At 57.9% G+C, this 27,841-nt stretch overlaps 2 protein-coding genes across 3 annotated transcripts; one reads left to right on the forward strand and one right to left on the reverse strand.

Moving 5' to 3' along the window:
• Nucleotides 1-963: 963 nt before the first annotated feature.
• On the reverse strand, nt 964-20,124 carry OBSL1 (obscurin like cytoskeletal adaptor 1). 2 transcript variants are annotated; one of them, XM_044241675.1, is made up of 20 exons: nt 19,086-20,097; nt 16,408-16,677; nt 16,078-16,329; nt 15,644-15,946; nt 15,166-15,462; nt 13,920-14,192; nt 12,480-12,752; nt 11,617-11,889; nt 8,253-8,525; nt 7,218-7,493; nt 6,856-7,143; nt 6,394-6,669; nt 5,548-5,817; nt 5,129-5,401; nt 3,868-4,134; nt 2,889-3,001; nt 2,300-2,456; nt 1,978-2,139; nt 1,546-1,650; nt 964-1,241 (listed from the first exon to the last, which is right to left on the reverse strand). In XM_044241675.1, exons 1-20 carry the CDS (start codon nt 20,095-20,097, stop codon nt 964-966), a joined length of 5,691 nt encoding a protein of 1,896 aa, XP_044097610.1. The 2 variants fall into 2 exon arrangements, with proteins under 2 accessions (XP_044097610.1, XP_044097609.1); XM_044241674.1 differs by lacking the exons at nt 964-1,241; nt 1,546-1,650; nt 1,978-2,139; ... (7 more) ...; nt 7,218-7,493; nt 8,253-8,525 and adding an exon at nt 10,925-11,232 and having other exon boundaries at nt 19,086-20,124.
• A 710-nt stretch (nt 20,125-20,834) lies between these two features.
• INHA (inhibin subunit alpha) lies at nt 20,835-24,254 on the forward strand. Its single transcript, XM_044240857.1, has 2 exons — nt 20,835-21,472; nt 23,302-24,254. Exons 1-2 carry the CDS (start codon nt 21,199-21,201, stop codon nt 24,135-24,137), a joined length of 1,110 nt encoding a protein of 369 aa, XP_044096792.1. The 5' UTR covers nt 20,835-21,198; the 3' UTR covers nt 24,138-24,254.
• The last annotated feature ends 3,587 nt before the right edge of the window (nt 24,255-27,841 follow it).

Consider the following 27,841-nt stretch of genomic DNA (forward strand, 5'->3'; position numbering starts at 1 on the left):
CTTTCAGGGGCCAAACTGGAGGGGCTGCAGCCTTGGGTTTCCTGTGTCACTTACAACACAGGGCACCCGGACAACTTCTGCCCTCCTACATCACACAGAGAGCCAGGGAAAAGGAATATACCATTTTATTGTCTCTCAACACCTCTGGTTCCCCTGCCCCACCAACCCCTGCCCAGGGTATGGGCACACGCCTTCCAAGCTGTCCGAGGGCACCTGCCTGGCCTGGTTCGGTCCTCCTAGCTACCTGCAGAGGAATGACTCGGCGTGGGGCTGGGGAGAGAGTGGGCACCACCGTCCTCTCCCCTGGCAGAGCCCAGGAACCCACATAGGAAGAGCTGGGTCCTCACCCCCTGCCCCACCCTTCCTGGGCCTCTGTCAGGGATGTCTGTGGGGTGCGGTGGGCAGTGGGGGGAGGAAAACAGGGGTCGGCCCCTGGTTAGGTGTGGGACAAGACACGAGTCTGGAGGAGGTGCAGGAGGGTGGGGCATTCCAAGTGGAAGAAGAAGGAAATGGGACTAGCTCAGGAGCCTTCTGCTCAGACTGATATGGAGCTCGCCCGGAAGGGCAGAAGCCAGGACGGCAGAGAGCAGGAGGGGGGTGAGAAGAAGGTGGGGGCGCAGACCAGGGGGCCAGTAGGTGGGAAGGAGAGAAACTAAGGTACCAATGGGGCATTCAAGAGAGACAGATGTGGTCCAGAATCAGGAGGGAGCGAGAAGTCTGAACGGGAAAGGGCACAGAAAGGCGGGAACAGCTGACCTGAAGCAAATGGTTCCTGTGGAGAACACAGGTCTCCCTCCTCTCCTCAGCCCTTCCCCCACTCCAAACCTCCAGTATACCCCAGAACCAACTGGTCATCCCAAGTCCTGGAAAACCTCTGGTAGGTGTGTCTCAGCCTACCAGCTGCCAGGCCACCCCTCCTTCCTAGCCAGCCAGCCTGCCCCTCTGACCTCTGCCCAGTCAGCTTCACTCACCCTCTACCAGCAACCGTGTGTGGGCGCTGTCCTGACCCGCCTGGCAGCTGTAGGTGCCCTGGTCCTCAGGTCGCACGTCATGGATGACCAGGCTGTGGGTGGGGCCGTGGCTGCGCAGCTCATACTTGTCTCCGGGGCACAGCTCGACCCCCTCCCGCAACCAGCACACGTGGCCCCCCGAGCGGGACACAGTCACCTCCAGTATGGCCCTGCGGCCGACCAGAACCGTCTTCTCTCTAGGGGGGCGGCGGCACATCTGGAGAGGCAGTGCTGGGGGTGAGGAGGAGAGCTTAAGTTAATAGGAACACCCAGGGGCCCCAGGAGGAGAGACGCATCTTCCCTCCCTCTGCAGCCTCCACTCCTGGTCTCAGATCTCCATGGCACTAGCCCATTCCTCCGTACCCCAAAGTCTCCTCCTCCCCAAGAAGGGGACCCTCCCCAGAAGAAGAGTCCCTCGAGGAAGGGAGGCGGGGAGGCAGGGAGGCAGCGTTCCCAGGACCAGCCGCCAGCCTGGGACTCCCGAGGGGGAGGGAAGATGACGCCCACTCCCTCCCGTTCCTCCCCAGTAGCTTACCCTCTACCTCCAGCTGAGCTACGGACTGGGCGGGACCCGCCTGGAAACGGACCTCACCGGCGTCCTCTGGGCGCAGCTCGCTCAGCACCAGAATATGTTTCTTCCCTGCGTACGTGAGGGAGGCGCTAAGCGAGGCAGAGCCGCCACTGGGGAAGGTTCGGGAATGAGGGTGGGCCGGTGTAGGTCCCCGGGTCGGTTTGGACGCGGCAAATGTGTGCCGGGCTGGGCAGAACTAGGTCGCCGAAGGGAAAGAGGAGCGGTCCAGGTAGGAGGGCTGAGAGCTGGAGACCCGGGAAACACCGGGAGACTGCTCTTTGGGCTATGGGGCGGCGCCCACTCGAGCTGGGGCGGGGCTTATCCTAGTGGGGCGGGGCCTATCTGAGTCAGGGGCGGGGCAGCAAGGGACGGGAGTGGGAAGAAAGTCTTCCAGACCTTCCTGTCGGATGCGGACGTGGCCTCCGGGTCTCAGCTGACGGCCTCCGAGTTCCCAGCTCCCCGTGGTCTCGACTTCCGACACGGTGCACTCGAACGTGGCGCCGTCACCTTCGCGGACGCGAACAGACCGGAGCTCGGAGAGCACAGACACTTTGCGCTCTGGGGCGGAGCGGGAGGCGTGAGGCGGGGCGGGGCGGAACCCGACCACGCCCACGCTCCGCCCTTCTCTCTGGAAGCACAGCAGTCAGTCCCGGGCCATTTGGGTCCGCAGCCCCCGCGCTCACAGCGTTGCCCAGCCCCAGCAGCACCCGGAACCCACCGCGCACAACCAGGCGGACGGGCCCGGCACGAGCCGCCCCCACTGCACAGCTGTAGGTCCCGGCGTCCAAGGGGCTGCATCGCCGCAGCTGGAGAAGGCGACGCGTGCCGAGGACCTGGAGCCTGAGCCGAGGGCTGGGGGTGAGGGGGCACCCGTCCTATGGGCGAGAGTTGCAGAGGGTCAGAGTGAACTCCGCTGGACACGGTCCTGGGTGGCCGCGGCGGCGCCCTCTGTTGTCAGGCGGTTTCCAGGCGCGTTTTTGCCTTTCTGGCTCTCAAGCTGGGATCTGGCTGTCCCAAGCCTTCAGGGCCTCGCTAAGAGCGAGGAGCCTTGTTGGGAAGGTGTCCCCTTTGTGGACGTTAGGGCTCTACCCCTTTTGTCTTGTCCCTGGGCAATATCTAACCCCACTGAGCCTCAGGCTCCTTCCAGGTTAACACTGAGATCGCAAGACCTTCCTCATAGGGCTGTTGTTAGGATTAGAGGTTTAAGTGTAAAGTAAATGTAAATCTGAGCACAGTGCCAGGCACACCCCTACAGTGAATATTAGTTGTTTCCGTCCTTATGATGCCAACGTGGGCTGGGCTCTGACCTTCTCCCAGGTGACATCAGCCAAGGCCTGAGAAAGCTCGCACTCCAATGTAGCTGTGTCTCCCTCGGTCACCTCTAGGTCCTGCAGCCCCCGCACAATGGTCACTGGGGCCTCTGGGAGTGGGAGACGGAAGACATACTTGGGTGCAGGGGTCAGTGGTGGACACATTTAGGAAAGGTGATCAGTGGAGGCCACTAGTGAGGCAGAGAATGTGCTGGGGATCCAAGTGGGATGCTGGTCAGTGGAGGATAGGACAGGGCTATGGGGGTCAATGGGACAGGAGTGACCAGCAGGGGGTGTCATACTTTAAGGTGGCCAGTGGGGGACATGCTGGGGCTAGAGGGGCATGGGGTGGTGACCAAAGCAGAAATGCTAGTGGAGTCACCCATAGGCAAGCATGGTCGGTGAGGACCACACTTGGCTGGAATGGACAAGTGACACTGGCCAGTGGGGAACATGATGGGTTCAGAAGGGCAATGGGGGTAACTCTAGAACAGGTGCAGTTAGAAGGGAACATGGTGGGCTGGACAAATGGGGGACACTCAAGCAGAGTTGCTAGAGGTGTCATCCTCAGGCAGTTAGTGGATCACTAGGACTGGAGTGGCCAGAGAGGCCCAATGAGGCAAACAGTGGGGGGGGGGTCACAGCAGGCAGATGTGGTCAGTGGGGTCACACTCAGAGTGGTCAGTGGGGCCATGGTCAGGCAGGCAGACAATAGGGACCACACCAGCACAGGCTGGCTCACAGTGGCATGGTCAGTGGTTTGCAGGGACCAGAAGGTCAGTGGAGTCATGCTGGATGATCGGATGGGTCAAAGGAGTCACACTCAAACAGGGCAGTCTCTGGGGCCACACGGGGCCAACGTATCAGGGATATCACACTCTGACAGGCTTGGTCAGTGAGGGCCACACAGGTAGGGGGATCAGTAGAGTCACACTTGGGGCAGTCAGTAGGCAGGCAGTGGGCACAGCATCCGCACCTCTCACAGTGAGTCTGGCTGCACAGCGCAGGGAATCCACAGTGAAGGAGACGCAGCCCGAGTCTGCCAGGCCCAGGCTGCTGAGCACCAGGCGGTGAGTGCGGCCCTCGGCATGCACGTGGCACTTAGGCCCCGGCTGCAGCCGCACTCCACCCCGGGCCCACTCCCCAGCCACACCCTCCTGGGACAGCTCCAGCTGGAAGGTGGCACTGCCCCCCTCAATGATGGTCATATCCTCCAGAGGCCGCAGCACCCTCAGCTGCTTCGCTGATTGGGGGAGATGGAGAGAGAGGGAGAATGAGGGCTCCAGCTCTGGGCAGGGGTTTTGAGGGCTCATGCACCCCCTTGGCCCTGCCTGTACCACCTCTACCACCCAATCTGAGCCCGTGTGGAAGGAAGCTCAGAACCAGGGTACAGGGAGAAAGGAGCCCAGCAGGCCAACTTGGGGAGAAGGGCTTGTTGCTGTTAGGGGAGGGCACACACGAAGGGGGTGAGCTGCGGTTGGAGGGTTGAGAGATCTGGGTGAGGGGTGCTCTGACACCGGAAGGAGCACAGAAATTGAAGTCAGACATGCTGGGATTCGACCCCAACTCTGCCACGTAGTTTGGGTGCTGTGTGACCTTTTGCAAACTGCTTGACCTCTCTGGGCCTTAGTTTTCCCAATTGTACAAGGTGAATAGCATTGAGACATGGGTTTATTGTGATTAAATGAATGAAATAAATTAGAAGAGAATCCATATCAGCAACAGCAATAATTTACCAAGCTCTGTGTGGGCATCTTTTATGTTATCTTCATGAATGTTCCCAAAGATCCCCGAAGTTGGGATCACCCGCATTCTTAAGAAGACTTGGCTCAGAAAGGTTAACTCATTTGCATGAGGTCTCACAGTTAATGGAAAGCTCTGGCTTGTGGGGTGGGATTGCTCTTTGCCAAATGGGCCCATGTATCCTGGGGCGTGTGACCGAGGGATAACACCGCAGGTCTTTCTGGAGTATAATATTTATGTTTACAGCAAAGCCAACTTGGACATGTGAAATGGAATGCAAAATCCACATGGACTTCTAAGGTACATAGAAAACACTAAAAAAGGAAAGTTTTGCTTTGGGCAGGCTGCTTCAGGTCACACTTCTAGAGGCCAGGCAGGGCTAACTTGCCTCAGTGGTGAGGGGCACTTTGGTGGGGGTTTGAGGGGCCCTGGGCCAGCCAGGAAAGGCTGTGTCAGGGGGTAGGCGGTGCATTAGCAGAGGACAAGACACTCACGCCTCACGCTGAGTCTGGCCAGGGTGCGATCATGGTGACTCTCACAGCTGTACGTGCCCTGGTCAGCCAGCACGACACCATGGATGAAGAGGCGGTAGACATGGCCATCCTGGGCCATGGACATGCGAGAGTCATGGGGTAAGGGCTCCCCAGCTCGCAGCCAGCGCACGGCCCCCGCTGCACCCACTCGACCCGTCTCCACTTCAAGGCACACATCCTGGCCTTCCTCAGCCCGCACGTCCTGCAGGCGCCGCAGGAACAGTAGCTCTGTTTCTTGAGACGGAAGGGGGAGGGGGCACAGAGCCTGACACCCTGCTCCCTGGCCCATGATCCCGGGGCGCGTGGACATATCTGCTAGGGCCAGGGTTGGGCAAACAGGGACAGAAGCCAAGACCACTCCCTCCCCATCAGGACCAGACCTCGAACGTGGAGCCGGGCACTCGTGGCTGTGCCCCCTGCTCGGGCGGTCACCGTTCCCGCGTCGTTGAGCTGGCAGCCTCGCACTGTCAGTGTGCGGCTCAAACCGTGTTCGCCTATCTCTAGCTGGGGCCCTGGAGTAACAACGGCCCCATTGCGTAGCCAGGTGACCTCGGCGTCCGGTGGGGAGACTTCACACCGGAAGGTGGCATCATCTCCCTCGTGGACAGTGAGAGGTGTCAGCTCTGAGACCAGCTTTGCCTGTGGTGGTTCTGGGGGATGGGGTCAGGCAGTGAGGTGGGCTGTGTCTTTCCCTCTCCCTCCTTTTCCTCCTCGCCGGGGGGTGCATCTCCCAGTTATTGGAAACATCTTTCCTGAGGACCATGAGGGTGTCCCGAAGGACAAGATGCCAGATCCCTGCCCCTCCTAGCCACCTTCTCTCAATCCTGGCCTGCCTCTGACTCCATAACAGATCATTTACCATGGACCCCATTTCTCTTAACTGTCACCACAGCCTTAGAAGACAAGCATCATCTCTCTACTTCAGAGCCAGGGCTCAGGGAGGGGAAGCAACTTGCCAGAGTCATACACTACTGGCAAGCAGAACCCAGGTCGGAACCAGGGTGAGTTGACCTCAGAGCCCCTGCTTTTAACCACTGTGCTATGTCTTCTCTTATAGAGAGGGTTCCTGAGAAAAGGAGGCCTTAACCCTCATCCCAGTTGTGCATGCATCGGTTAGAGGCAGAGGTAGCAAGGAGGGGGTCAGGGGCGGAGGGGGTCCCAGGATGGGGCAAAGGTGTGGAATTTGGGGTGCCAGGGCCCACAGGGTGTGAGGGGTGCATTGTTACCTTCCACGCTGACGAGGAAGATGCGGCTGTCCTGGGGCGTGTCGCACAGGTACTCCCCAGCGTCCCCGCTCCGTGCCCCCTGCACCCGCAGCACCTGCCTCGCCCCGGCCTGCTCCAACCGCACCCGCCCCTGGCTTGCCAGTCGCTCCCCGTCCTTGTACCAGCGCACAGGGCCCCCTGGCCCGGAGAGGTGCACCACCAGCTCTAGGTCCCCGCCTGGGGTGCTGCGAACCCTCGTCTGGGCTGCCTCGGGGGCCACCACCCGCACGGGGGGCTCTGTGGGTCAGAGCGGGGGGGTCACTGGGAGGGAGAGGCCTGAGGGCTAAGAGGGGGGCAGTGAGAAGCAAGATGCCGAGGGAGGTGGGTGAGGGATGGACAAGGCACGCTAGAGAAGTTGGGGGAGAGATTCATACGGGTTTGGGGGGACAGCTCTCTCAGGCCTTCAGTCCAGGCCATACTTACCAGCCACTTGCACGGTGAAGCTGAGGCTGGGGGCCCCCGGGGCTGTCCCCGATTGGCAGGTGTAGAGGCCTGCGTGGGTCAGCTCTGCAGCCCGGATGCGGAGGATGCGGCGGGGGCCCTCGGCCTGGAACTCCAGGCCCTCGCCCTCCTGCACGGGGCTCCCGTTGTGACTCCAGAAGACCAGGGCGCCAGCCCGGGACACTTCACAGCTCAGCACTACTGGCTCACCGGGGGCCACACAGAGTGGGGCAGGGGATGCCTCTGGGGCGAGGAACTGGACTGGGGGCTCTGGACAGAGAGAGGAGCATGTCGGCTTGGCCTTACTCCCCCCTCCCGCACCCAGGCCAGCAGGAGGCACCCACCAGCCACGCTGACATTGAAGGTGACAGCTTCGTCACGAGTCTCGCACACATACTCCCCGGCGTCCTCAGGCTGGGCATGGGGCAGAGTCAGGGTGCGCACAGGCCCCTCAGCTCCCAGCAGCAACGTGTCTGATGCCTCCACCTCCAGCCCATCTTTGTACCAGCGCACCTGGGACCCGGCAGGGGCCACCTCGCAGCGCAGCTCCACGCGCCCTGGGGCCCCAAACTGCAGGTCCAGTGAGCGGGCTGCCGGGTGCACTATCTTCTCTGGAGGGGCTGGCGGACGGACAGACGGAGGGAGTGGGGCTCAGGCTCGGCCACAGGCCTCTACCTGAGTCCTCCCCCACCCCCCACCGCTGGCTTCTCAGCCCTCTGTCTTCCCAGAGCAGCTCTTGGGCCTCCGGTGGCGACCTCCACAGGCACTGCTGTGTCCCAGGAGCCACGCTTAGCACAGGTACAGGTACTCCTGACACTACCGCACCGATGTCGGCTTCGCTTTGTGGATGAGGACTTGAGGACTCTTTAGAGGAAAAGAATCTGTCCACAGTCCCACCGACAGGGAGAGGTAGTCCCCGACCTAGCTGGCCCCAGTGCACACTCCCCCCATGTGGCCCTGACTCCGTACCCCTCTTTCCTTTGATGTACTTATCACCTACTGGTTGTCTGTCCATCCTCACTAGAATTCGAGTTCCACAAACTGGAATTCGAGTGGAGAACTGGAGGGCTGCTCTTACTGGCTTGCTTCTCTATCCGCATTCAGAATGGTGCTGAGCACACAGGAGTTGCTCAATAAATATTTGATGAACGAAGGCTCCTAACTGCTGGGCTCCCTCTACCAGGCCTCCAGTCACTGTCACGGCCTGATCTGGGCAAGTCAGAGCTCTCTGCTGGCTGAGAATGAGGAAGCTGGGGGAGGGGTAGGCTTCCTGGGGCAGGTGTGTGGAGGGGGCCCTAAGATGCAGGAAGTGAGAAGGTAGGGTGTCTGTCCCTTAGCCTCCTGCCTCTCTAGCTCCCCAGGATGCAGAGACTGCCCACCTGTGATTGTGACAGTGAAGAAGGCCGAGTCATCTCCGGCATCACATACGAACTCGCCCCCCTGCTCGGGCTGGGCGGCAGGCAGCACCAGGCGGCGGTGCGGCCCGTCGCTCTCCAGCACCAGGGCCTCGCTCTCCTCGACCTCCAGCCCATCCTTGTACCAGCGCACAGGGGCGTCCTGCCGGGACAGCTCACACCTCAGCACCACACATTCCAAGCTCACGGCGATCAAGGTCATCTCATCCCGGGGATATATGATGCGCACTGGGGGCTCTGCAGAGGGGGGCGATCACAAGCTGTCACACACTCGCCCTCAGCCTCCCAGACAACAAGAAGTCCCTGTCACTCACAATAATGTGATAAGGATACTCATAACAATGGTAAGAGGTCTAGGACATGCTCTCTGAAATCCACGGGGCTGGATATCCAGAAAGCGTCAGATCCCGGAAATGGTGCATTTATCATAGATCACACGCCTGCTTCTCCTTGCATCAACCATACTAACTGCTTCTCCGCCCCCCATCAACCATACTAACATTTCTCCTGGGTAGCCTATGGGCACACTCTAGGCAGGATAATTAAAGAATAGAAATCGTTTCACAGAAGTTAATGTCAGGTTTTACTGAAATGACTTTGCATAACCAAATTAACAAAAAGACTTCTGATCTTAAGAGGTTCTTTTAGAGCAGAATTGTGTATAAGAGATCCGGGATTTCTGGGGTGCCTGGGTGGCTCAGTGGGTTAAAACCTCTGCCTTCGGCTCAGGCCATGATCCCACGGTCCTGGGATCGAGCCCTGCATCAGGCTCTCTGCTCAGAAGGGAGCCTGCTCCCTCCTCTCTGCCGGCCTCTCTGCCTACTTGTGCTATCTGTCAAGTAAATAAATAAAATCTTAAAAAAAAAGAGAGAGAGAGAGAGAGATCCGGGATTCTAATAACAAGTATTATTTCCTAACATTCCAGAACAGCCCTCAGCACCTTACACATTGAACCCTCACAGCGATCCGAAGAGGTAAGTATTGTCTTATCCCTGTTTTCCAGACAAAGAAACTGAGGCACAGAGTGATTACCCAACCTCTAAAGAGGTAACACCTGGCTACACCTGCTCTGTGGCAAGGGGTGGGGGGGTGGGGACAGGAAAAACCGGCATCTGGGAAAGTGAGGCTCAGACTCTGTGAGCAGTGATAGGGATTGCAAGCCAAGGTTGGCAGAACTCGGTAATGATTTTTGCATCTGTGCATGAGTTGCCAACACCTGTCGGAAGGTTCCCCAGGGACGCTAAACACTGATTCTGGGAGTTCATTTCCAACTGCTCCAAACCGGTCGCTCTTCCACAGAAAAGGAGCTGTGTCAACACAAGAAGTGACTGGTGCCCTGCCCTGAGCCCAAGCCTGCCCTTGCTCCCAAGCTCCCTGGATGTCTGTCTCAGAATCTTCTAGCTTCCAGGACACTTTCAGAGCGCCTCTAACCTTCAGCCCCCTGGTGGTGAGTCTCAGGAACTGCTAGCTTCCCGGTCCCACTGTTTGCAGAGGTGCGCATGGGCGGGTGAGCTCACCAGCACACACTCAAGTCCTCTGCCTCCACCACCCACCTCCCTGACGGTTGGTTCTTAGACTCTAGAGGATGCCGGCTGGTTCTCTGGGGACCAGCAAGGCTGGCAAATTGCAGAGGAGTGGCTGCCTGTGGTGGAGGGGGAGGTAAAGGGCACTCGGGTGAAGATGGGGTACGGTGATGGGGCTGGGGTGTGGGCACAGCTGCGGGACCTCAGCTTGGCATCAGACTTGGTTCTCCCTGGCCCAAAGCCAAGGTGGTGCTTGTATCAACTTCCCCGTGAAGAATCTGGTGTTTTGTGGAGAGGCCAAGTGTGGGCGGAAATGTGTGTGGCTGCCATTATGTCTGGCCAGAGCCTGAAGGGCCTCACTATAGGACAGAACATGTGCAGGAAGGCCTCTTTGGCATTGTGGCTTGTGTGTGCCAGGCTGCATCTGGAATGCAGAGAGAGTGTGTGTTCGTGGGTGGGGGGTGCTAAATTGCTCAGCCTGGACTGAAGCGTCATTACTCCTGGGCCCGGGCAGGGGCCAGGGCAACGAGACGGTGCCAGGTACAGGGGTGGGCACTCCAGTGAAGCCAGCGGGGTTCTTCTGTGCCCCCCAGAGCTGCCTAGGCCCTGCAACAACCCTCCCCTATCACGCTCCCCCTCCCCCCGACACACTGGGAATGGCACCGTGGGCTGCAGCCCTCGTTTCCAGCACCGAATGAACCCATCGCTTCCATAGTCGTCCTGTGCTTTTCCAGCTTTAAACATTCTCCCCACAACCTTCAGTCCACGCCTGATCCCACTGAGTTAGCTTAGCTAACTCAGCTCCTGCTGCAAGTATCCAGTTTGAAGGCACTTCCTGCCTGCGCACAGGGCCAGCAGCCCCCCGGCCTCGAGCTCCCGCCGCACCCTATCACAACACTGGACAATGCACATCTAAGACCGTCTCGCGTGTCTGGCTTTCCTGCCGGGCTGTGCGCTCCCAGGGAGAAGTGAATATGTCTCGCTTGCCGCCAAGTGTCCAGACCCAGCCCAGGGCTGGCTCCTACGGGTGGCACGGGACCTCTCTCCGATGCCCGCCCTGACTCTCCTGTTCTCCTCTCTCGAGCCCTCGGCTCTCATCCTTCACAGCACTTGTCACGAGGTGTCCACTGTACATTTATTTGCGCGTTTATTGGTTTAACACAGGGGTCGCAAACTCAAACGCCCACAGGGGCCAGGTGGGAAGGTCAGAGGCTGAAGCAGTCTGGGGAGGGGTAGAGAGGCATGGCGAGGAGGCAAGGACCGAGGACCGTGGGCCCCGTGTTATGGGGGCAGCTGCTACTCAGCGCCAGCTGTTCGTCGCCACGGGGGGAAACGGGACCAGAGCCGCCGGGTCTTCGGCTTTTTCAAGAGGACGCATAACTCCGGATTGTTATTTGAACTGTCCTGACTTTGGTAAGACTCTGCAGGCCAAACAAAACACATCTGTGGGCTGCATGGGGCCCTAGGACTGCCCGTTTGCGACCCCTGGTTAACAGCTGCCAGCTAATCTGGCAGCTCTCAGGGCACGGAGCCCGCGTGCGTCCACAGCCCCTGGCCCAGTGGCCGGCACACAGGAAGTGCTCAGCAAACAAGCCGTTGGAACACAGCTCTTCCCTGCGGTGGCCCTGGGCCAGGGAGGAGACTGTTCCCTCTGGAACAGGGGCTCCAGGGTCTTCGGGGCAGGGATCCTTGGTCCATGCCCCGCAGCCCTGCCTCCCTCCTCCCCAGCGAGCTAACTAGGGGGTCCGGGCCAGCTCCCCCAAGGGCTCAAAACTGTGCTCCGGGCAGCTGGGGGGAACCCACACCTGTGACAGTGACGGTGAAGGAGGCCGACTCGTCATCGATTTCACACAAGTACTCGCCGGAGTCCTCAAGCTGGACAGCGGGCAACACCAGGCGGCGGACAGTGTCCTCCTTCTGCAGGAGCAGTGCGGGACTCTCCACCACCTCCTCGCCGTCCTTGGTCCAGCGCACCTCGGCCCAAGGCCGACACAGCTCACAGGTCAGCACCACGCGCTCCAGGCGCACGGCTGCCACATACACCTTCCCGCTGGGGTACACGATCCACGAGGAGACGTCTGGAGGACAGGGACAGTCATAGCTGGGACCCAGGGGCCCCGCTGCCCTGCCTGATCTGTGCCGTTCCCTCCTCCTGGCAAGTGGGCCATGTGTCGGAGAGATTAGGTCTCATGGCTGCTCAGACTAGCCACGCCGGGTGGGAGACCCCACCACAGTCACCAAAGCACATCACAGGCAAGGAGGCACCCTCTGCTAAAGAAACGTGCTACATTCTCAGGGTTGGGACAGGGACCGTATGAAAGGTGGAACCACGGAGAGGTGGGCTGGGTGCCCAGATGAAGCCAGAGTCTCCCACAGGCTCCTCAGATCTTCTAAGTCCCCTAGTGCAGGGGCCCACCTGCCCCAGACCCCGCCTCGCTGTACAGCTGCCATTCCTAAAGGTCCCCTCTGCAGGGGAACAGAGAGGGCAGAGCTTCCCTGTGGATCATGCAGCCCTGGCCAGTGTTAATGACAACACGTTTCCTATGGGTGACTGACCCTCAGGGTGCAGGCCAAGGAGGGGCATGGGATCAGCCAAGGGGAGAGAGAAGCATGGCCTGGGGACAGTGGCTGCCCGGAAGGTATCCCACGGGCCTGCCTGGCCCCCCACCTGTGATGGTGACCGTGAAGTAGGCACGCTCGTCTCCAGCGACACACTGAAATTCGCCCCCGTCCGGAGGCTGGGCAGCAGGCAGCACCAGGCGGTGGTGGGTCCCTTCCTTCTCCAGGACCACGAAGTCACTTTCTTCCACCTCCTGCCCATCCTTGTACCAGCGCACGGGTGCGTCCTCTCGGTCCACCTCGCAGGTCAGCATGACACACTCTGAGGTGATGGCGTGCACGAACACGTGCTCCTGGGGGTCCAGGATATGCACCGGGGGGTCTGGTGGGGAGCAGAGACGGGGTCACACAGATACCCCCCTCCCCCACACAGAGGACCACTTCCTCCTGGGGAGACGCTGGAGAGTTGAGGGCCATGCTGTGCAGGGGGTCTGGGCAAGGACGTGGAGTACTGAGTGTGTGGCTGGCAAGGCAATGAGATTGCGTGGCACCTGAGGGTCAGAGGTAGCTCCCTGAGTCCCAAGAGGTTCAGAAGTGGTTCCGCGGGGACACGGGCCGGGGGGAGGCATAGCCAGCCTTTGTTTCAATTGAGAGGAGGTCACTATCATGGGCCCCATGAGTGCCACGCTTGCTGCGGCTTTCAAGAGAGCCCCTGGAGCACTGGCCCCAGGACAGGTCGGAGGTGGGAACCACTTAGCAGTGCCGCTAAGTAATACAGCTGCTCTCTACAGGTAGTAAGTTCCCCATCATTGGGCACATGCAGGCAGCAGCTGGATGACCTCCTGGCAATGGGGCTGAAATAGATTTCCACTCAAAGGGAGATGATGAACTGAATCAGGGGTTCCTAAGCTGCCCTCCCAGAGCGGATCCCTGGGCTCTGCCCTGGACAGTCTGGTGTCTGGGGGGTCCTGGGCATATGCATTTTTAATAAGCTTCCAGAGTGGTTCTGAAGCTCCCAGAACATGAACTGGCTTGAGAACCACTGGACCACTACACTTAAAGCTCCCCTTTGACCTGGGGCACCTGAGGCAGTTGGGTAAGCACAGACCTGGGTGTGAACCCAGCTATGGTGTTTGCTGGCTGTGTGATAATGGGTAAGTTGCACAACCTCTCTGAGCCTCAGTTTCTTTCTCTGTGAATTGGAGATCTGTTCCTTCTCATCCAATTATGAAGATTACACGAAATAGCATATATATGAAGTATTTGGTACAATGTCCACCTCCTGGTAGGCCCCCCTGTCTCTCCTTCCCTTGAATTTTGTTTCCCCACCCCCTACTCAGAGCAGGGTATGTGGAGGGCAAGAACACTGGAGGGTGCTGGTGAAAGGCAGACTTAGAAGCAAGTACAGAATAATTTGAAAACATGTCTCCTGACCCGCAAGGCTATCCCTGGAAGGGACCCCCCAAGCAGGCAGACCGAGGGGTGGGGCTTACATGGCCCCCTCGAGTCAGCCTCAGGGGCAGGAGCCCGGACCGCCACAGTTGCTGACCTCGGACGGTGACACTGAAGAAGGCAGAGACCCCCTCCGTCCTGCACTCGAACTCGCCGCTGTCCCGAACCTCCGCAGCCGGTAGGATCAGACGGTGTTTGCGCCCATCCATCTTCACCACCAGCGACTCGCTCTCCTCCACCTCCTGCCCATCCTTGTACCAGCACGCTGGGAAGTCCACCCGGGAGAGCTCACAGGTCAGCACTACCCGCTCTGAGGTCGTGAAGGTGAACGACACCTTGTCCTCGGGGCTCAGGATGTGCACGGGGCTCTCTGTGTGGGGAGAGGCGTGGGCACAGGCAGCACCCTCGTCACCCTCTGCCTGGGATCAGCACCCCTCTCTGCTCTGGGGGGGTGGGGTGTTCCTGCGTCAGGCTACACAATGCAGTCATTGTCAGTGCATTTGTTGGAATTGAAAAAAAAAATCATCTGGGGCTTACACACCAACTCTCAAGTGCAGTGTACAGAATTCCTAGGAAGTTTGCTGAAATGCAGATTCTTAGGCACCCCCCACATGTCTAAGGGCCGAAGAATCTGCCTTATCAACCAGCCCTCCAGGCAACATCCCAGTTTGCATTCTGGAAATGCTACTCTGGTTGCTGGTTCTTACTCTGCCCTCCCCCCAGGGTGCCGGCAGCTGACCGCCTCTGGGCCCTGTGCTTGGGCACCCAGGAATTCCTCAATTGGCCTTACACATGCCAGCAATGGAGAGATGGCAAGTGCCACATGTCCCTGCACTTTCAGATGCCCACCGAGAGCTGTCTTGCTCAGGGGGGCCTCATTTCCTTCCTTCCCTGTGTCACCAGGTGGCACAGGATGCTTCTGGAGCCAGACTGCCTAGCCTCATCACCCAGCACTAACACTCAGCTTGGTGATTCTGGCCAAGTCACTTAGCCTCTCGGTGACTCAGCTGCTCTATCTGTAAAACAGGATAACAAAAGAGCTCTACCTTATAGGGCTGTTGAGAGAACTGTGTTAATGAACACAATGTATGTGAGACGATTAGGGTTGTGCCTGGCACATAGGAGGTTGCTTTGATAACATTACAGGTTACAGGAAGCAGTCAGGTACTAGGGACCAGGGTCCATGTCTTGGAGATAAAAAGTGACCGAATCCCCTCAACCACAAAGCACGCCAGAGAAGGTGGCTATGAGGTGAAGATACTAAGGAGTGTTCTCTACATTGCATGTAGGTTGACATGGGCCTTGTGCCCTATCTGTCTGCCCTGGTCCCCACCCGCACCAACCTTGGATGGTGAGGGCGGCTGAGTCCTGAACGCCCGGGCAGCTGAAGCCCACCAGGGCCCCGCTGTGCTGGTGCTGGACGGCTCGCAGGAGGAGCCTGTGCTGTAGGCCTTTCTGCTCGATGCAGTAGCGCAGGGCCCCGGGCTCCACCTGGCCCTCCGGCTCGTGACTCTTGAGTTCTTCCCCGTTAAGGAACCAGGTGCCCTGGATGATGGTGGAAAGATCCAGGGAGAAGACAGCATCTTCCCCATCGTACACCTGAACATCTTCCAGCCCGGCCACCAGGCGAGCCGTGGGCACTGCGATGGGGACAGAGCGCGGCCATCAGAACCAGAGGGGCAGCAGAGGGCAATGGTGCGCAGCACAGAGAAGGCCGAGAACAGGCTGGGGACCAAAGGCTGGGGAAGGGAGGAAAGAAGATGGGGAGGGCCTGACCGGGGCACGGCTACCATCAGGTGGGGGCCAACGGGATTGACTCACCAAGGTGAGCGGACCCGTGGAACACGACATGCGGGCTGCGGCCGTGTTCGCTGACCGTGCAGACGCGGAAGCGGTAGTCGCCCTCGGAGGGCACACAGTCTCCGGGGACCTCCACAGCTCCGGCCTTCTCGATGCTGAAGCACTGAATCCAGTCTTCGGAGCCCACCTCCTGCCGCTCCAGCCGATAGATGAAGGGGGTTTCAGGGGCTGGCTCGGGGGGCTTCCAGGTCAGCAGAACCGTGTTCTTATGGCCCTTGAACATCTCTGCCAACACGGGGGGTCCCGGTGGGCTGTGCTTGACACCTAGGACAAGGGCAGGGTGTGCATTCCGGCCCTGCTCCAGCCTCCCGCGGCCCTCCCACCGTGAGTCCGTCTCGCCAGCCCAGGCTCACGCATCTGGTGGCCCTCCTGCCCACAGGCGCTCATGCCCTCACATTTGACTCTGAGCAGAGTGGTGGTCCGGGAGTTGCCCAGGCTAAAGGTGACCTCGCCAGCATCTTCTCGGGTGACCCCTGGAAGGACCAGGGCGTGCATGTGGCCAGAGCTGCTCTGGCAGGTAGCCGGCAGGTCCTCCCCATCACGGCTCCAGCGTCCCTCGACCCCAGCTTCTTGTGTCTCCACCAGCAGCACGGCGTTCTCTCCCTCAAGGACGTCCAGCTTCCGGGGCAGCCGCTTCAGGATGGGCCCTGAGACAGGCATGCAAATCCCTCAGCCTGGGGTCTGGGCCGGCCTCCGCCCCGGCATCCTCCCGCTGGCTAGCCCACCTTTGACGGTCACGTTGGCCACGGTGCGCACCCGGCCCCGCATCTCGCACAGGTAGACACCGTCGTCGTCTGCCTTCAGCCTGTGGATGATGAGGCGCCGGACGGTACCCTCCTCGATCTGCTCGTACTTGCGACACGGCAGCAGCCTCTGGTCCTCGCGGAACCAGGCCGTGGGAATGCGAGAGTTGGGCACTTTACACTCCAGCACGGCGATCCCATGCTCCCGGCCTTCCACGTCCTGCAGGGGCCTGGTGAAGCGGAGGCGGGGCTCTGTGTGGAGGGGAGAGGCAGGAAAAGGCTCTGAAGGGGGCCCAGCCAGGGGAAGGACTTCTTGCATCATCAACTGCCTAAACCCAAATGAGCTCCTGCCATTTTTCTCCCAGGGCCTGCAGGGGTTCTAGAATCACAGGAAAACCACCAGAAGGGAAGTGAGATGGCCTAAACTCTCATCTGACCCTGACACTCGTCAGCCACATCACCTTGAGCAAGGCCATTCTGGTGATCCTGGGCCTCAGTTTCCTGACTTTATTATTTTTTAAAAAGTACATATTCATTAAAAAATTACATATTTATTTTAGAGAGAGAATCCTGAAGCAGACTCCCCACTGAGCGCAGAGCTGATGCGGGATGTGGGGCTTGATCCCAGGACCCCAGGGTTAAGACCGAAGCCAAAATCTAGAGTCAGCCACTCAAGTTTCCTGACTTTAAAGTTGGGAAAGGGATGGAAGGGCTTGGAACTCACTGGAACACATCAGTGAGTTTCAAGTTGTTCCCTGGGGTCTCTCAGGGCCCTACACAAATTCTGCAAGGGTCTGAGTCGAATTTCTCTCTCTCTCTCTCTTTTTTTTTTTTAAGATTTTATTTATTTATTTGTCAGAAAGAGAGAGAGAGAAAGCACGCAAGCAGGCAGAGAGGCAGGCAGAGGAGGAGAGAGAGGCAGGCTCCCTGCTGAGCAAGGAGCCCGATTCGGGACTCGATCCCAGGACCCTGGGGATCATGACCTGAGCCGAAAGCATCGGCTTAACCCAGTGAGCCACCTGCGTCCCAGGAATTTCTTTTTTAAAGTACTTTAATCGGGGCGCCTGGGTGGCTCAGTCGTTAGGTGTCTGCCTTCAGCTCAGGTCATGATCTCAGGGTCCTGGGATCGAGCCCCACATCAGGCTCCCGGCTCAGAGGGAAGCCTGCTTCTCCCTCTCCCTCTCCTCTGCTGTGTTCCCTCTCTTGTTGTGTCTCTCTCTGTCAAATAAATAAAATCTTAAAAAATACATTTAAAAAAATAAAATACTTTAGTTGATTTCACCTGGATGGAGCTAGAGAATAGAATGCTGAGTGAGATAAGTCACTCAGAAAAAGACAAATACCATATGATCTCACTCGTATGTAGAATTTAAGAATCAAAACAAACGAGCAAACAGGGAAAAAAGTGGTGGGGGGGGCACACCAAGAAAGAGACTCTTAAGTATAGAGAACAAACTGCTGGGTACCAGAGGGGAGGGTGGAAAGGGGAATAGAGGATGATGGTCAAGGGGTACAATTATCCTGGTGAACATAAATAAATAAATACACAAGATGTTTTTTTAAAAGTGTGGTGAAAAATATATATAAAAAGTCCTTTCATCATTTTCAAAATGGCACTTTACCAAAAGAAATGATGATAGAAATGACCGGTGGGTTATGAGGCCATTGGGGCATCAACTTTGTCCCAAAGGTGTAGGCAAGCTCTGCCTTCCCACTGGGCTTTTCTTTCCTGGTGGTGTTAGTTAGTGTGGCCCCTCAGGTTTGGGGTATATCAGACCTTAGCAGGACAACACAGGGACCATACGCCTGACTGAGCACCAGGCAGGGCTCGTGGTATTTGCCAACTTTTCTTCTTCCGAGGGAACAAGGTGGGTAATAACTAGTGACGGTATAATCCCTCCAGCTGTGATGAGCTCCAATTATGGAGTTTACCTTCCAGTGGGGGGCTGCGTTCCCCCTCCTTCGGGTTTTCTGTTTATGAGCACTGTAAGCATTTGTGAAATATTGTTGATGATTCAACTGTGCAATAGAAATTTCCTCTCCTTCACCTTCTTCTTTCGAACATGGCGAGCAATTTCGTGAAAGGGCATGTTTCCTCCCTCAAGCTTCCCTTTGGTGTGAATCAGGAGTTTCTCAGTGTGTTCCCTGCAGCCCGAGACTTTCCCACAGGACTCACCGAGGAGACCCAGTTAGGAATTCAGTGTATATTCAATAAAATAAGACGCTTGTCCTCACTGATAGGCTTTATAAGTACATGGTATAAATCTGGACCTAGAACTAAAATGTTTCTTATATCAGTCTCCTATGTTGGGGCCCCACATGGGATTTCAATTGAGGGAGGGGGAGTAAAACAAAAAGGCTGAAATCCACTGGACTAAAAGCACTCCCTCTTGGCTGGTCCATCAATCATTCCTTAAAGCCGGTTATCAAAGGGTCATTTTCCACTCTCAGCCTCAGAATCCCTTAGGGGGGTTGCTAAGTAGTTCCTGGGTACCCTGGAGATCTACTACTTCCGAATCTCTGCGGGGTGGGAGGCGGACAGTTAAAGGTATGTGACTACTCCGCCACTCCCCCCCCCCCACCGTTTCTGCGGCTGCGCTGGAGGCCCCTCCTCAGTGCCCGGGAAACCCGGGCGGGGATGGGGGGGTGCGTCTCAGTACCTTTGACGTGCAGCTGCACGGCACTGAGCGTCTGCCCCGCGGAGTTGCGCGCTGCGCAAACGTAGAGCCCGCGGTCCTTGGCCTGGCAGTAGAGCACCTTAAGCACGAAGCCGCCGTCGCGGTCGCGGTACATGAGGCGGCGGCGGTCGGAGAGCAGCGGGCGGCCCTCCCAGTGCCATTCGATCTCGGGCTCCGGCTTGCCCATCACGTAGCACCGGAACTTGGCGTGCTTGCCCTCGTTCACCCAGAAGGTCTTGGGCGCGCACTTGAGAGGCTCCACCACCGGCTTGGGGGCCTCATCGGGGTCCTCGGGCGGGTTCTCGGGGGGCTGGTGCACCTGCAGCAGCGCTCCGGCCTGCGCGTGGCCGTGCGCGTTGCGGGCGTGGCACACGTAGACGCCCGAGTCGGGCAGCCGCGCCGCCAGGATGCGCAGCGCTAGGCTCACGCCCTGGCCGCCTTCGGCGCGGCCAGGCTCGAGCGTGAAGTGGCCGCTGTCCCACACTTCGTCCAGGGCCATCCCGTCCTTCTCCCAGTAGAGCGCGGGCGCGGGGAGGCCCCCCACCTGGCACGTCAGCACCACCTGCGCCCCCCGCAGCACCCACTGGGACCGGGGCCCCGCCAGGAACACCGGGGCGCCCTCCCCGGCCCCGGGAGGCGGCAGCGGGCGCTCGGCGGGCTGGGGCTCGGACTCGGGGGCCGGCGGCTCCAGCACGGTGACGGCGGCCGCCGCGTAGGCCTCCCCGGCCGCGTTGCGGGCGCGACACACGTAGACCCCCGCGTCGGTGGGCAGCGCGCCGCTCAGCAGCAGGCCGTGCTCGGCGCCGTCGGCCGGGAAGCTCAGGCGCTCCGAGGCCACCAGCTGCTGGCCGCCCTTCTCCCACACGACAATGGGCGGCGGCTCCCCGAGGACGACGCACTTGAGCTCGGCCTCGGCGCCACTTACCACCCGCACGGGCCGCGGGAAGCGCAGGAAGCACGGGGGGCTCCCCTGATCCCCGGAGCCCGCCTTCATCGTGGCGGCGGTCGTGGCCCGCCCGCAGCGGCGCGGGGGAAGGGCGGGCGGCGGGCGCGCGGAGGCCGGGGGCGGCGGCGGGGGCCTGCGAGGCGGTGAGCTGCTGGGTCCCGGCCTCGGAGCTCTCCCCCGGCCGCCGGCTCCCGGTTCGTCTCCTTACCCTCGGCCGGGAGCTGCGGCTCTGTGGCGGCGGCGATTCCCGGGCCCCGAGCCGAGCGCTCAGGGGCAGTCCTTCCTGTTTGCCTTTGCTGCGAGGGGCCCCGCAGCCTCTTCTGCCCGCGGCCTGGCTTCCTGCTCCGGAGAGCCTCTCTTCCCAGCCCCCTCCCACAGCCCGGGCCTCTCTCCCCTCCTCCCTCCCACCTCCAGCCGCCAGGTCCCCAACCGCCCGCCAGGCTGGGGCCTGAGTGGCAGAGGCGCCTGCAGCTGCCAATCCCAAAAATATTCTCTGATGACACAGCTGGAGGGACAAGAGCCCAGACTGGCTCCTCCGGGCTAAGTTTAGAGCAGGCGGGACCACCTGCCCCCCACCTTAACCCCAGTTCTAGCCCCAGCCTCAGCCCTTCCCCCCAGGACTGGCCTAGCAACTGCTTGGTTGAAAGGGGCCCCAAGAAGGTCTGAGGGGCTGGCACATTCTGTCTTTGCGACGAATAACACTCTTAGGAGCTGGCAGACCCCAGCTCCGAGGCTCCTGTCCCACCTGATGTCACCTCTGTGCTGGGTATAGGGATGTGGCTGTGTGTGTGTGTGTGTGTGAGAGAGAGAGTGTGTGTGTGTGTGTGTGTAGGGGAAGGGGTGGTATGTGTGGGTCAGGTCACTCGGGGTGAAAACCCTCACCAGCCCCCTCCCCCACACGCTTGGCAGGAGTGGAAGATAAGGCTCAGGGCCACAGACATCTGCGTCAGAGATAGGAGGTCTCAATGCCATGGGCAGGGGCCACTCTGGATTGCAGGGCGTGGGAAGGACTGGGGAGATCAGGATGAGAAGGGTAGAAGAGGCCCGGTGGTGGGATGCTGAGGGCAGAGTGGGGAAGCAGGGGGCAGACCCTGACAGAAGGGGCACAGGGCAGGGAGCGGGTTCACAGTTGGCAGGGCTAGGTGAACTATGTCGCCCCATCTGCCATTCCTGCTCCTCTTGCTGCTGTCCCCAAAGAGTGGGCATGGCTGCCATGGGCCAGAGCTGGACCGGGCACTTGTGCTGGCCAAGGTGAGGGCCCTGTTCTTGGATGCTCTGGGGCCCCCCACACTGGCCGGGGAAGGCGGGGATCCTGGAGGCAGGCGTCTGCCCCGAAGACATGCCCAGGGGGGCTTCCTGCGCAGGGGCTCTGAGCCCAGGGAGGAGGAGGATGTCTCCCAGGCCATCCTTTTCCCAGCTACAGGTAATGAAAGTGGGAACCGGCAGGGCGACTTGGAGAAGCAGTGTGGTACATACAGCGTGGGCTTCAGGGCCAGACGGGTCTGGGTTTGAATCTCCCGTCTCCTCACCCGAAAATGGGCAATAATGCCTACCTCTCAGGATTAAGCGAAAAGGTGCAAGGCTCAGGGGAGGCATTTGGGAGACATTCATCTGGGAGACCAAGAGTCTCTAGAGACAGACATTTGGGTCTGGGCCCCTTTCCTTCACCTTTCCTTCTTCCTCTGCCTCTGCTCCCTACTTCAAACCTTGTTTCTTTTGGCCCAATTAGCTGAGACTTGAAAAGATATCAGAAATGCAGGGGTAAGATTTGTTGGGAAACCTTTCCAGGAAATTAATCTACTTTCTCTTAAATTGCCTTTCATCTCCCTATGTGTGTTTTGCAGTTCCACTGATGGAACCAGTAAAGCCCTCTTCCAGGTGGACTTTCTCGTAATCCGGCTTATCCTTTGCTTCAGAGAGGAGTTCCTTCCTCCTTGTGCCTTGGTCTTGTGCCTTGTGCAGCGCAGTGACTCAGGGCGGCTTTGGGATCAGGCAGAATCCCAGCCTGCCCACTTAGTCGTTAAATGTCCCTTCCTCTTTGTCACCCTGTTTCCTTATCCGCAGAATAGATCAATCGTGAGATTTTAAATGAGAGAATGCGTGGGACAGTGTCGTCCCAATCTCTAGTCCTTCCCCTATCTGCGTACCTGTTGTGGAAGGACGCCAACTGCCTTTCTTAGAAAGCACTGCCCTCTATCCTGGGTGATATGCTTTCTCCTCCCAACCCCCCACCCCTGCTGCTTTTTCTTTCAGATGTGAACCTATTTTTTTTAAGTGAAATTTAAAAAAATACTTATTATTTTTTTTTTTTTAAGAAAGAGAGAGCACAAGCTGGAGGGGCAGAGGATATCAAGCAGAGTCCATGCTGGTGTGGAGCCCAGTGGGGGGCTCCATCCCACAACCCTGAGATCATGACCTGAGCTGAAACCGAGAGTAGGATGCTCAACGGACGCGCCATCCAGGTGCCCCTAAACGCGGAATTGTTTTAAAGACTGTATCATGCAGTATTTCTGACAATATAAAAAGATGCACGGGGGACGCCTGGGTGGCTCAGTTGGTTAAGCAGCTGCCTTCGGCTCAGGTCATGATCCCAGCGTCCTGGGATCGAGTCCCGCATCGGGCTCCTTGCTCTGCAGGGAGCCTGCTTCTCCCTCTGCCTCTGCCTGCCACTCTGTCTGCCTGTGCTTGCTCTCTCGCCCTCTCTCTCTGATACATAAATAAATAAAATCTAAAAAAGAAAAGAAAAAAGATACACGGGGTGGGGCGCCTGGCTGGCTCAGTCAGGAGAGCGTGTGACCCTTGATCTTGGGGTTGTGAGTTTGAGCCCCACGTTGGGTGTCGAGATCACTTAAAAATAAAATCTTAAAAAATTTTTTTAAAAGCTCTCTGGGGGAATAAAACAAATGCCCCTGTATTCAAGGCACCTTCATTCAAGATTGTTTCACATGACCGGTGAGCAAACATTTAGGTCTAACAATGCCAAGCGCTGATGAAGGGCGGGCAGGGCCTCTTTTATATGTGGCTGACGGGAATATTAATTGGTAAAACCATTTCGGAGAGAAGTTGGCAGCATCTTGTATTTTTAAAGTCCTTTAGGGATGAAATAACAAATGGAGAACTTCTGTGCATGGGCAGAGTGCTCAGAGTATGGCTGGCTGGTGGCCAGCAGTCCCGTCCCTGCCATTGGGGAAGAGGAGAGGTCCCATGCTCTCCCAGTTGGGGCTGCCCTCTTCCTTCCCTCTGTCTCCTCAGGTGCCAGGTGCACGGACCAGCCAGTGGCTAGAGAGCTGACCCCAGAGGCAGAGGACGGCCTCTTCACATACGTGTTCCGGCCATCCCAGCACACGCGCAGCCGCCAAGTGACTTCAGCCCACCTGTGGTTCCATACGGGACTGGACAGGCGGAGCAAAGTGGCTTCCAATAGCTCTGGGCCCCTGCTAAGCCTGCTGGCGCTGTCATCGGGGGTCCCCATGGCCGTGCCCATGTCGTTGGGCCAGGCACCCCCTCGCTGGGCGGTGCTGCAGCTCGCCCCCTCTGCCCTCCCTCTGCTGACCAACCCAGTCTTGGTGCTGCTGCTCCACTGCCCTCTCTGTTCCTGCTCAGCCCGGCCCGAGGCCACACCCTTCCTGGTGGCCCACACCCGGGCCAGGCCACCCAGTGTGGGGGAGCGAGCCCGACGTTCCACTCCCCCGTTGCCCTGGCCCTGGTCTCCGGCGGCGGCGCTGCGTCTGCTCCAGAGGCCTCCAGAGGAACCTGCCTCCTATGTCGACTGTCACAGAGCCGCCCTCAATATCTCCTTCCAGGAGCTGGGCTGGGACCGGTGGATTGTATACCCGCCCAGTTTCATCTTCCACTATTGCCATGGGGGATGTGGGCTGTCTGCCCCACCGGACCTGTCCCTGCCAGGGCCCGGGGTTCCTCCCACCCCAGTCCAACCTCTTTCCTTGTTGCCAGGGGCACAGCCCTGCTGTGCTGCCCTCCCTGGGACCATGAGGCCCCTACGTGTCCGTACCACCTCAGACGGCGGCTACTCTTTCAAGTATGAGACGGTGCCCAACCTTCTCACACAACACTGTGGTTGTATCTGACTCCGTCCTGCTGGTAGCTGAGCCCGCACCCATCACCAGCTGGAAGAAAGGGCAGAGTTCAGAAAACGGATGGTTCCCACTGCCCCCTCCTTCCGTCTCTCTCTGCCCCAGGGCTCCCTTCCCCATCCCACCCCTGTCCCATGGGTAACATGGGACAATAAACAACACAGTGCATATGACTTGGCACACATCCTCTGGCTTCTCTGATATGGTGGGGGGCAGGTCTGGGCCCCAGGAGCATGGGATCATAGGATCTCAGGTCACATAGCCTCACTCGACCTTGAAATCATGGAGTTCCAGAGCTGGGATTGGGTATGCCTCCGGTGGGAAGCTGCAACTCTTGCAGAAGACACAAAGTGTTCTGAGTTGTTGGTGGCCGCTCCGGAGACCGCTGGAACCCCTGCTCTTCTCTGCCCGAGCTGATGGACCCCTAGTTCAAGGTCAGGGGAGTTGTAGGCTGGCTGGAGATGATGATTTTCAGGGCCTCACTGGAGACAGACATTCCGAGCAGCTTAGATCTTGGGTTTCTCAGGAACTTGGGTGGGAGATAAGGCAAAGACAGATGAGTTGGCAGGGCCTGGAAGCTGACAAGGGCAGAGAGCGGGGAGAACACTCTGGAAGAGCAGAGCCTACTACCAGAGAAACAAGCTCTCGGGTCTGTGTATGCACGTACATATACTCCGTGTCCAGAGCGGGGTGCAGAGAGTACTTTTCCCACTATGTTTCCCATCACTCCATTCCTGCCTGCCTTGTCTGGGCCTGCTTCCCTGGCCTTCCTCCATGCTTTGTTCACTCTCCCCCAGCCCCTCCATCCGGTTGTCCTCCTGCCCTGCCCCAGGGTCTTGGCTCTCAGCCAGTAGTTTCCATCCAGTCTCCCTTATAAAACAGGGATATTCAGGTCCCTCTGACTGAAAGTTGGAGCACTTTCTGATAGTGACCGCACGACCGCAGTGCACGTGCCTGCTAACGGTGACTCGTCAGAATCTCCTTCCTATGAACCCCGCTTCACTGGGTGGTTAAGTGCCTGCTCTAGGAAGGGGCTGTGGAGGGGCAAGACTTCCATCCCGTCACCCTTAGGCTAATGTCTTCCCCCTCTCTGAGCTGAGCTGAAGGAGCTACTCTTCCTCAGGGCACAAAAGAGCAGCCCACGCCACACTCTGGAGCTTGGCCCCAGTCTCTGTTGATGCCGAAACCCCAGCGAGGCCGCTGCTGCTCCAGAGGGGGGACCCTGCCTGTTCACTGTCCCCAGTCTCTCCAAGCACCCTCCTCTAGACCCAGCACTGCAACTAGTCTATACTCTGGGCTCCTGGGGTCCCCACTCAGGTGGTGGACTGGCGAGAGGGCTGGCTGGACTCGGGCAGTGGTGGGAACGAGATTTCCACCAGTCTCTCCGAGCTTCATGCGCTCGCTGTCTGGCTTCCCTTGCCAGAGCCTCCCCTGCCAAGCCTCTCCTTGAGAAAGGCCTTTCCCTGGGATCTGCAATCCTCCTCCTAGGCCTGGGCCTGTGTAGCTCAGTCTTACCCTATCCCAGGAATGTGGATGACATCTGAGGGCTCTACCGAGGGACACGGTATTCTCCACTAGGCACTGCTGGTAAAAAGTTTTCTCGTACCTGAGACAGAGAGAGAATCGTGAGGACAAGGTAGTGTCCTTTACAAACCCGCCGGACATTTTCACTGGAAAGGGATATACTTTATTTGAAAGTTATCCTTTCTCTGTGTGTGTATGTGTCGATATGTGTGCGTGAGAGAGAGAGAGAGTGCAAAAATATTATTTCTTTTATGGTATTATGATATATTCTTTTATGATTACTTACCAAAATTAAAAGTTGGCAATTTTGGGGGTGCCCAGGTGGCTTAGTCAGTTGGGCATCTGACTCTTGGTTTTAGCTCAGGTCACGATATCTGGGACAGGCTCTGCTTTCAGTGGGGAATCTGCCCGAGAGTCTCTTGTTCTCCCTTTCCCTTTGTCCCTCCCCATACCTTTCCCTTCCCCCGCTCTCTCTTTTGAAAAAATCTTAAAAAAAAAGAAAACCAAAACAACAAACCACTTGGGATTCTAATTTGGACCCTAAGATTTGTCTTTGTAACTTTGCTGCTGAATTCTGTGAAATCCCAAAGTCTGGTAGTCACACAGTCCTGGGCCACCCCTTCCAGAATCTCAAAAGCCTTATTAAATTCTGTTAACTTAGCAAATCAGAGCGACACATCCTCCTCTCCCTAAGAGGGCCTGACAGTGGCTAAGGACATCTTTTTGTCCTTATTTACTACCAGAAGACCAAGAGCAATAGATTTCAGAGATGCTCTTTGTTCCCAGGGCTAATCATTAGAAACGCTGAATACTCTTTTTTTTTTTTTTTTTAAAGATTTTATTTATTTATTTATTTGACAGAGAGAAATCACAAGTAGATGGAGAGGCAGGCAGAGAGAGAGAGAGGGAAGCAGGCTCCCTGCTGAGCAGAGAGCCCGATGCGGGACTCGATCCCAGGACCCTGAGATCATGACCTGAGCCGAAGGCAGCGGCTTAACCCACTGAGCCACCCAGGCGCCCAGAAACGCTGAATACTCTTAATTCAGTTCAGTTTGAACGGAAAATGCTACTGAAACTGACTTAAACCAAACTAAATTAATTTTTTTAAAGATTTCGCTTATTTATTTGTCAGAGAGAGAGAGAGAGCAAGAGATAGCACACACAACAGGGGAATCAGCAGGCAGAGGGAGAGGGAGAAGCAGGTTCCGCATTGAGCAAGAACCCCAGGATCATGACCCAAGCTGAGGGTGGACACTTAACCAACTGAGCCACCCAGGCAACCCCAAACTAAATTAAATTGAACTGAATTTAAAAAATCACTGGCTTGTGAGAAGTCTGTGGCCACAGCTGGCTAAGGTTTAGCTTCATTTGGGGCTCCAAGGATGCTGCCAAGATCCAGCTATAGGCTTCCCTTCCCTTGGGCACACAGGGGCTTCAGCACTTTCAGGTTCCCATCGTCTCACGGCTTGTGGATGTCCCAGAACAGGTCTTGGTGCCCCTGATTGTTCTGCTTGGGATCATGTGCTCCAGGAAAGGTGGTTGAGCAGACAGCATGCCTTAATGACTTACATCCTGTGTCCTACCCTTGGAGCCCAGAGCCAAAAGCACAGAGGACAAAGGCGACAAAACGTGGTCCCCCAAAGCAGGATACAGTTACCACAAAAATGGGGAGTTGATGCTGAGGGCAGGTACTGTGGATGCCTCCTCCTAGTTCTCTCTAAAACCCAGACCTTCTTCCAACCCTACACAGACCCTATGCTGTCACGTGCAGACCCTGTTCTGTCATTTGCGGGGCAATTCTCCAGGGGCAGTGCAGCAGTCTCCTTAACCAGTCGCCAAGCAACCATTCCCTACCTGTCTGGTCCACTTCCCACCTGGCTGCCAAAGGATACTTCTAGTGTAATCATGCCCCATAACAGCTTAAAAAGTCGTCTCCACAAAGTTCAACCTCCTCTGTGTGTCTAACAGCCCTTCCCAACCGACCCTAAACCCATCCCCACAGCCCAGTCTCAGACCTGTCCCTTCCTTCCTCTCCCTGCCCAACCACACAGGCCAGAACTCTGCTCAGATAAATTCCGATCCTTCCTCATACACATCATTTTCTTCTCCCGCTGCCCTGGCTTCAGCAGTCTCTTTTCCTCAGGTGATGCCTCCTTGAAGATCCAATTCTGATG

Source organism: Neovison vison, chromosome 3, assembly GCF_020171115.1.
Source record: "Neovison vison isolate M4711 chromosome 3, ASM_NN_V1, whole genome shotgun sequence".
NCBI lineage: Eukaryota > Metazoa > Chordata > Mammalia > Carnivora > Mustelidae > Neogale > Neogale vison.

Excerpts from the sequence above, each read along its gene's own strand:
- OBSL1 (XM_044241675.1), bottom strand. The coding sequence starts at position 20,097 with ATGAAGGCGGGCTCCGGGGATCAGGGGAGCCCCCCGTGCTTCCTGCGC. Across the intron at positions 7,494-8,252 it reads CTTCACTGTCACAATCACAG|CCCCTCCAGAGAAGATAGTG; the intron begins GTGGGCAGTCTC and ends TCCGTCCGCCAG. Across the intron at positions 1,651-1,977 it reads CGTCCGCATCCGACAGGAAG|GGAAGAAACATATTCTGGTG; the intron begins GTCTGGAAGACT and ends TCACGTACGCAG.
- INHA (XM_044240857.1), top strand. The coding sequence starts at position 21,199 with ATGTCGCCCCATCTGCCATTCCTGCTCCTCTTGCTGCTGTCCCCAAAG. Across the intron at positions 21,473-23,301 it reads CATCCTTTTCCCAGCTACAG|GTGCCAGGTGCACGGACCAG; the intron begins GTAATGAAAGTG and ends CTGTCTCCTCAG.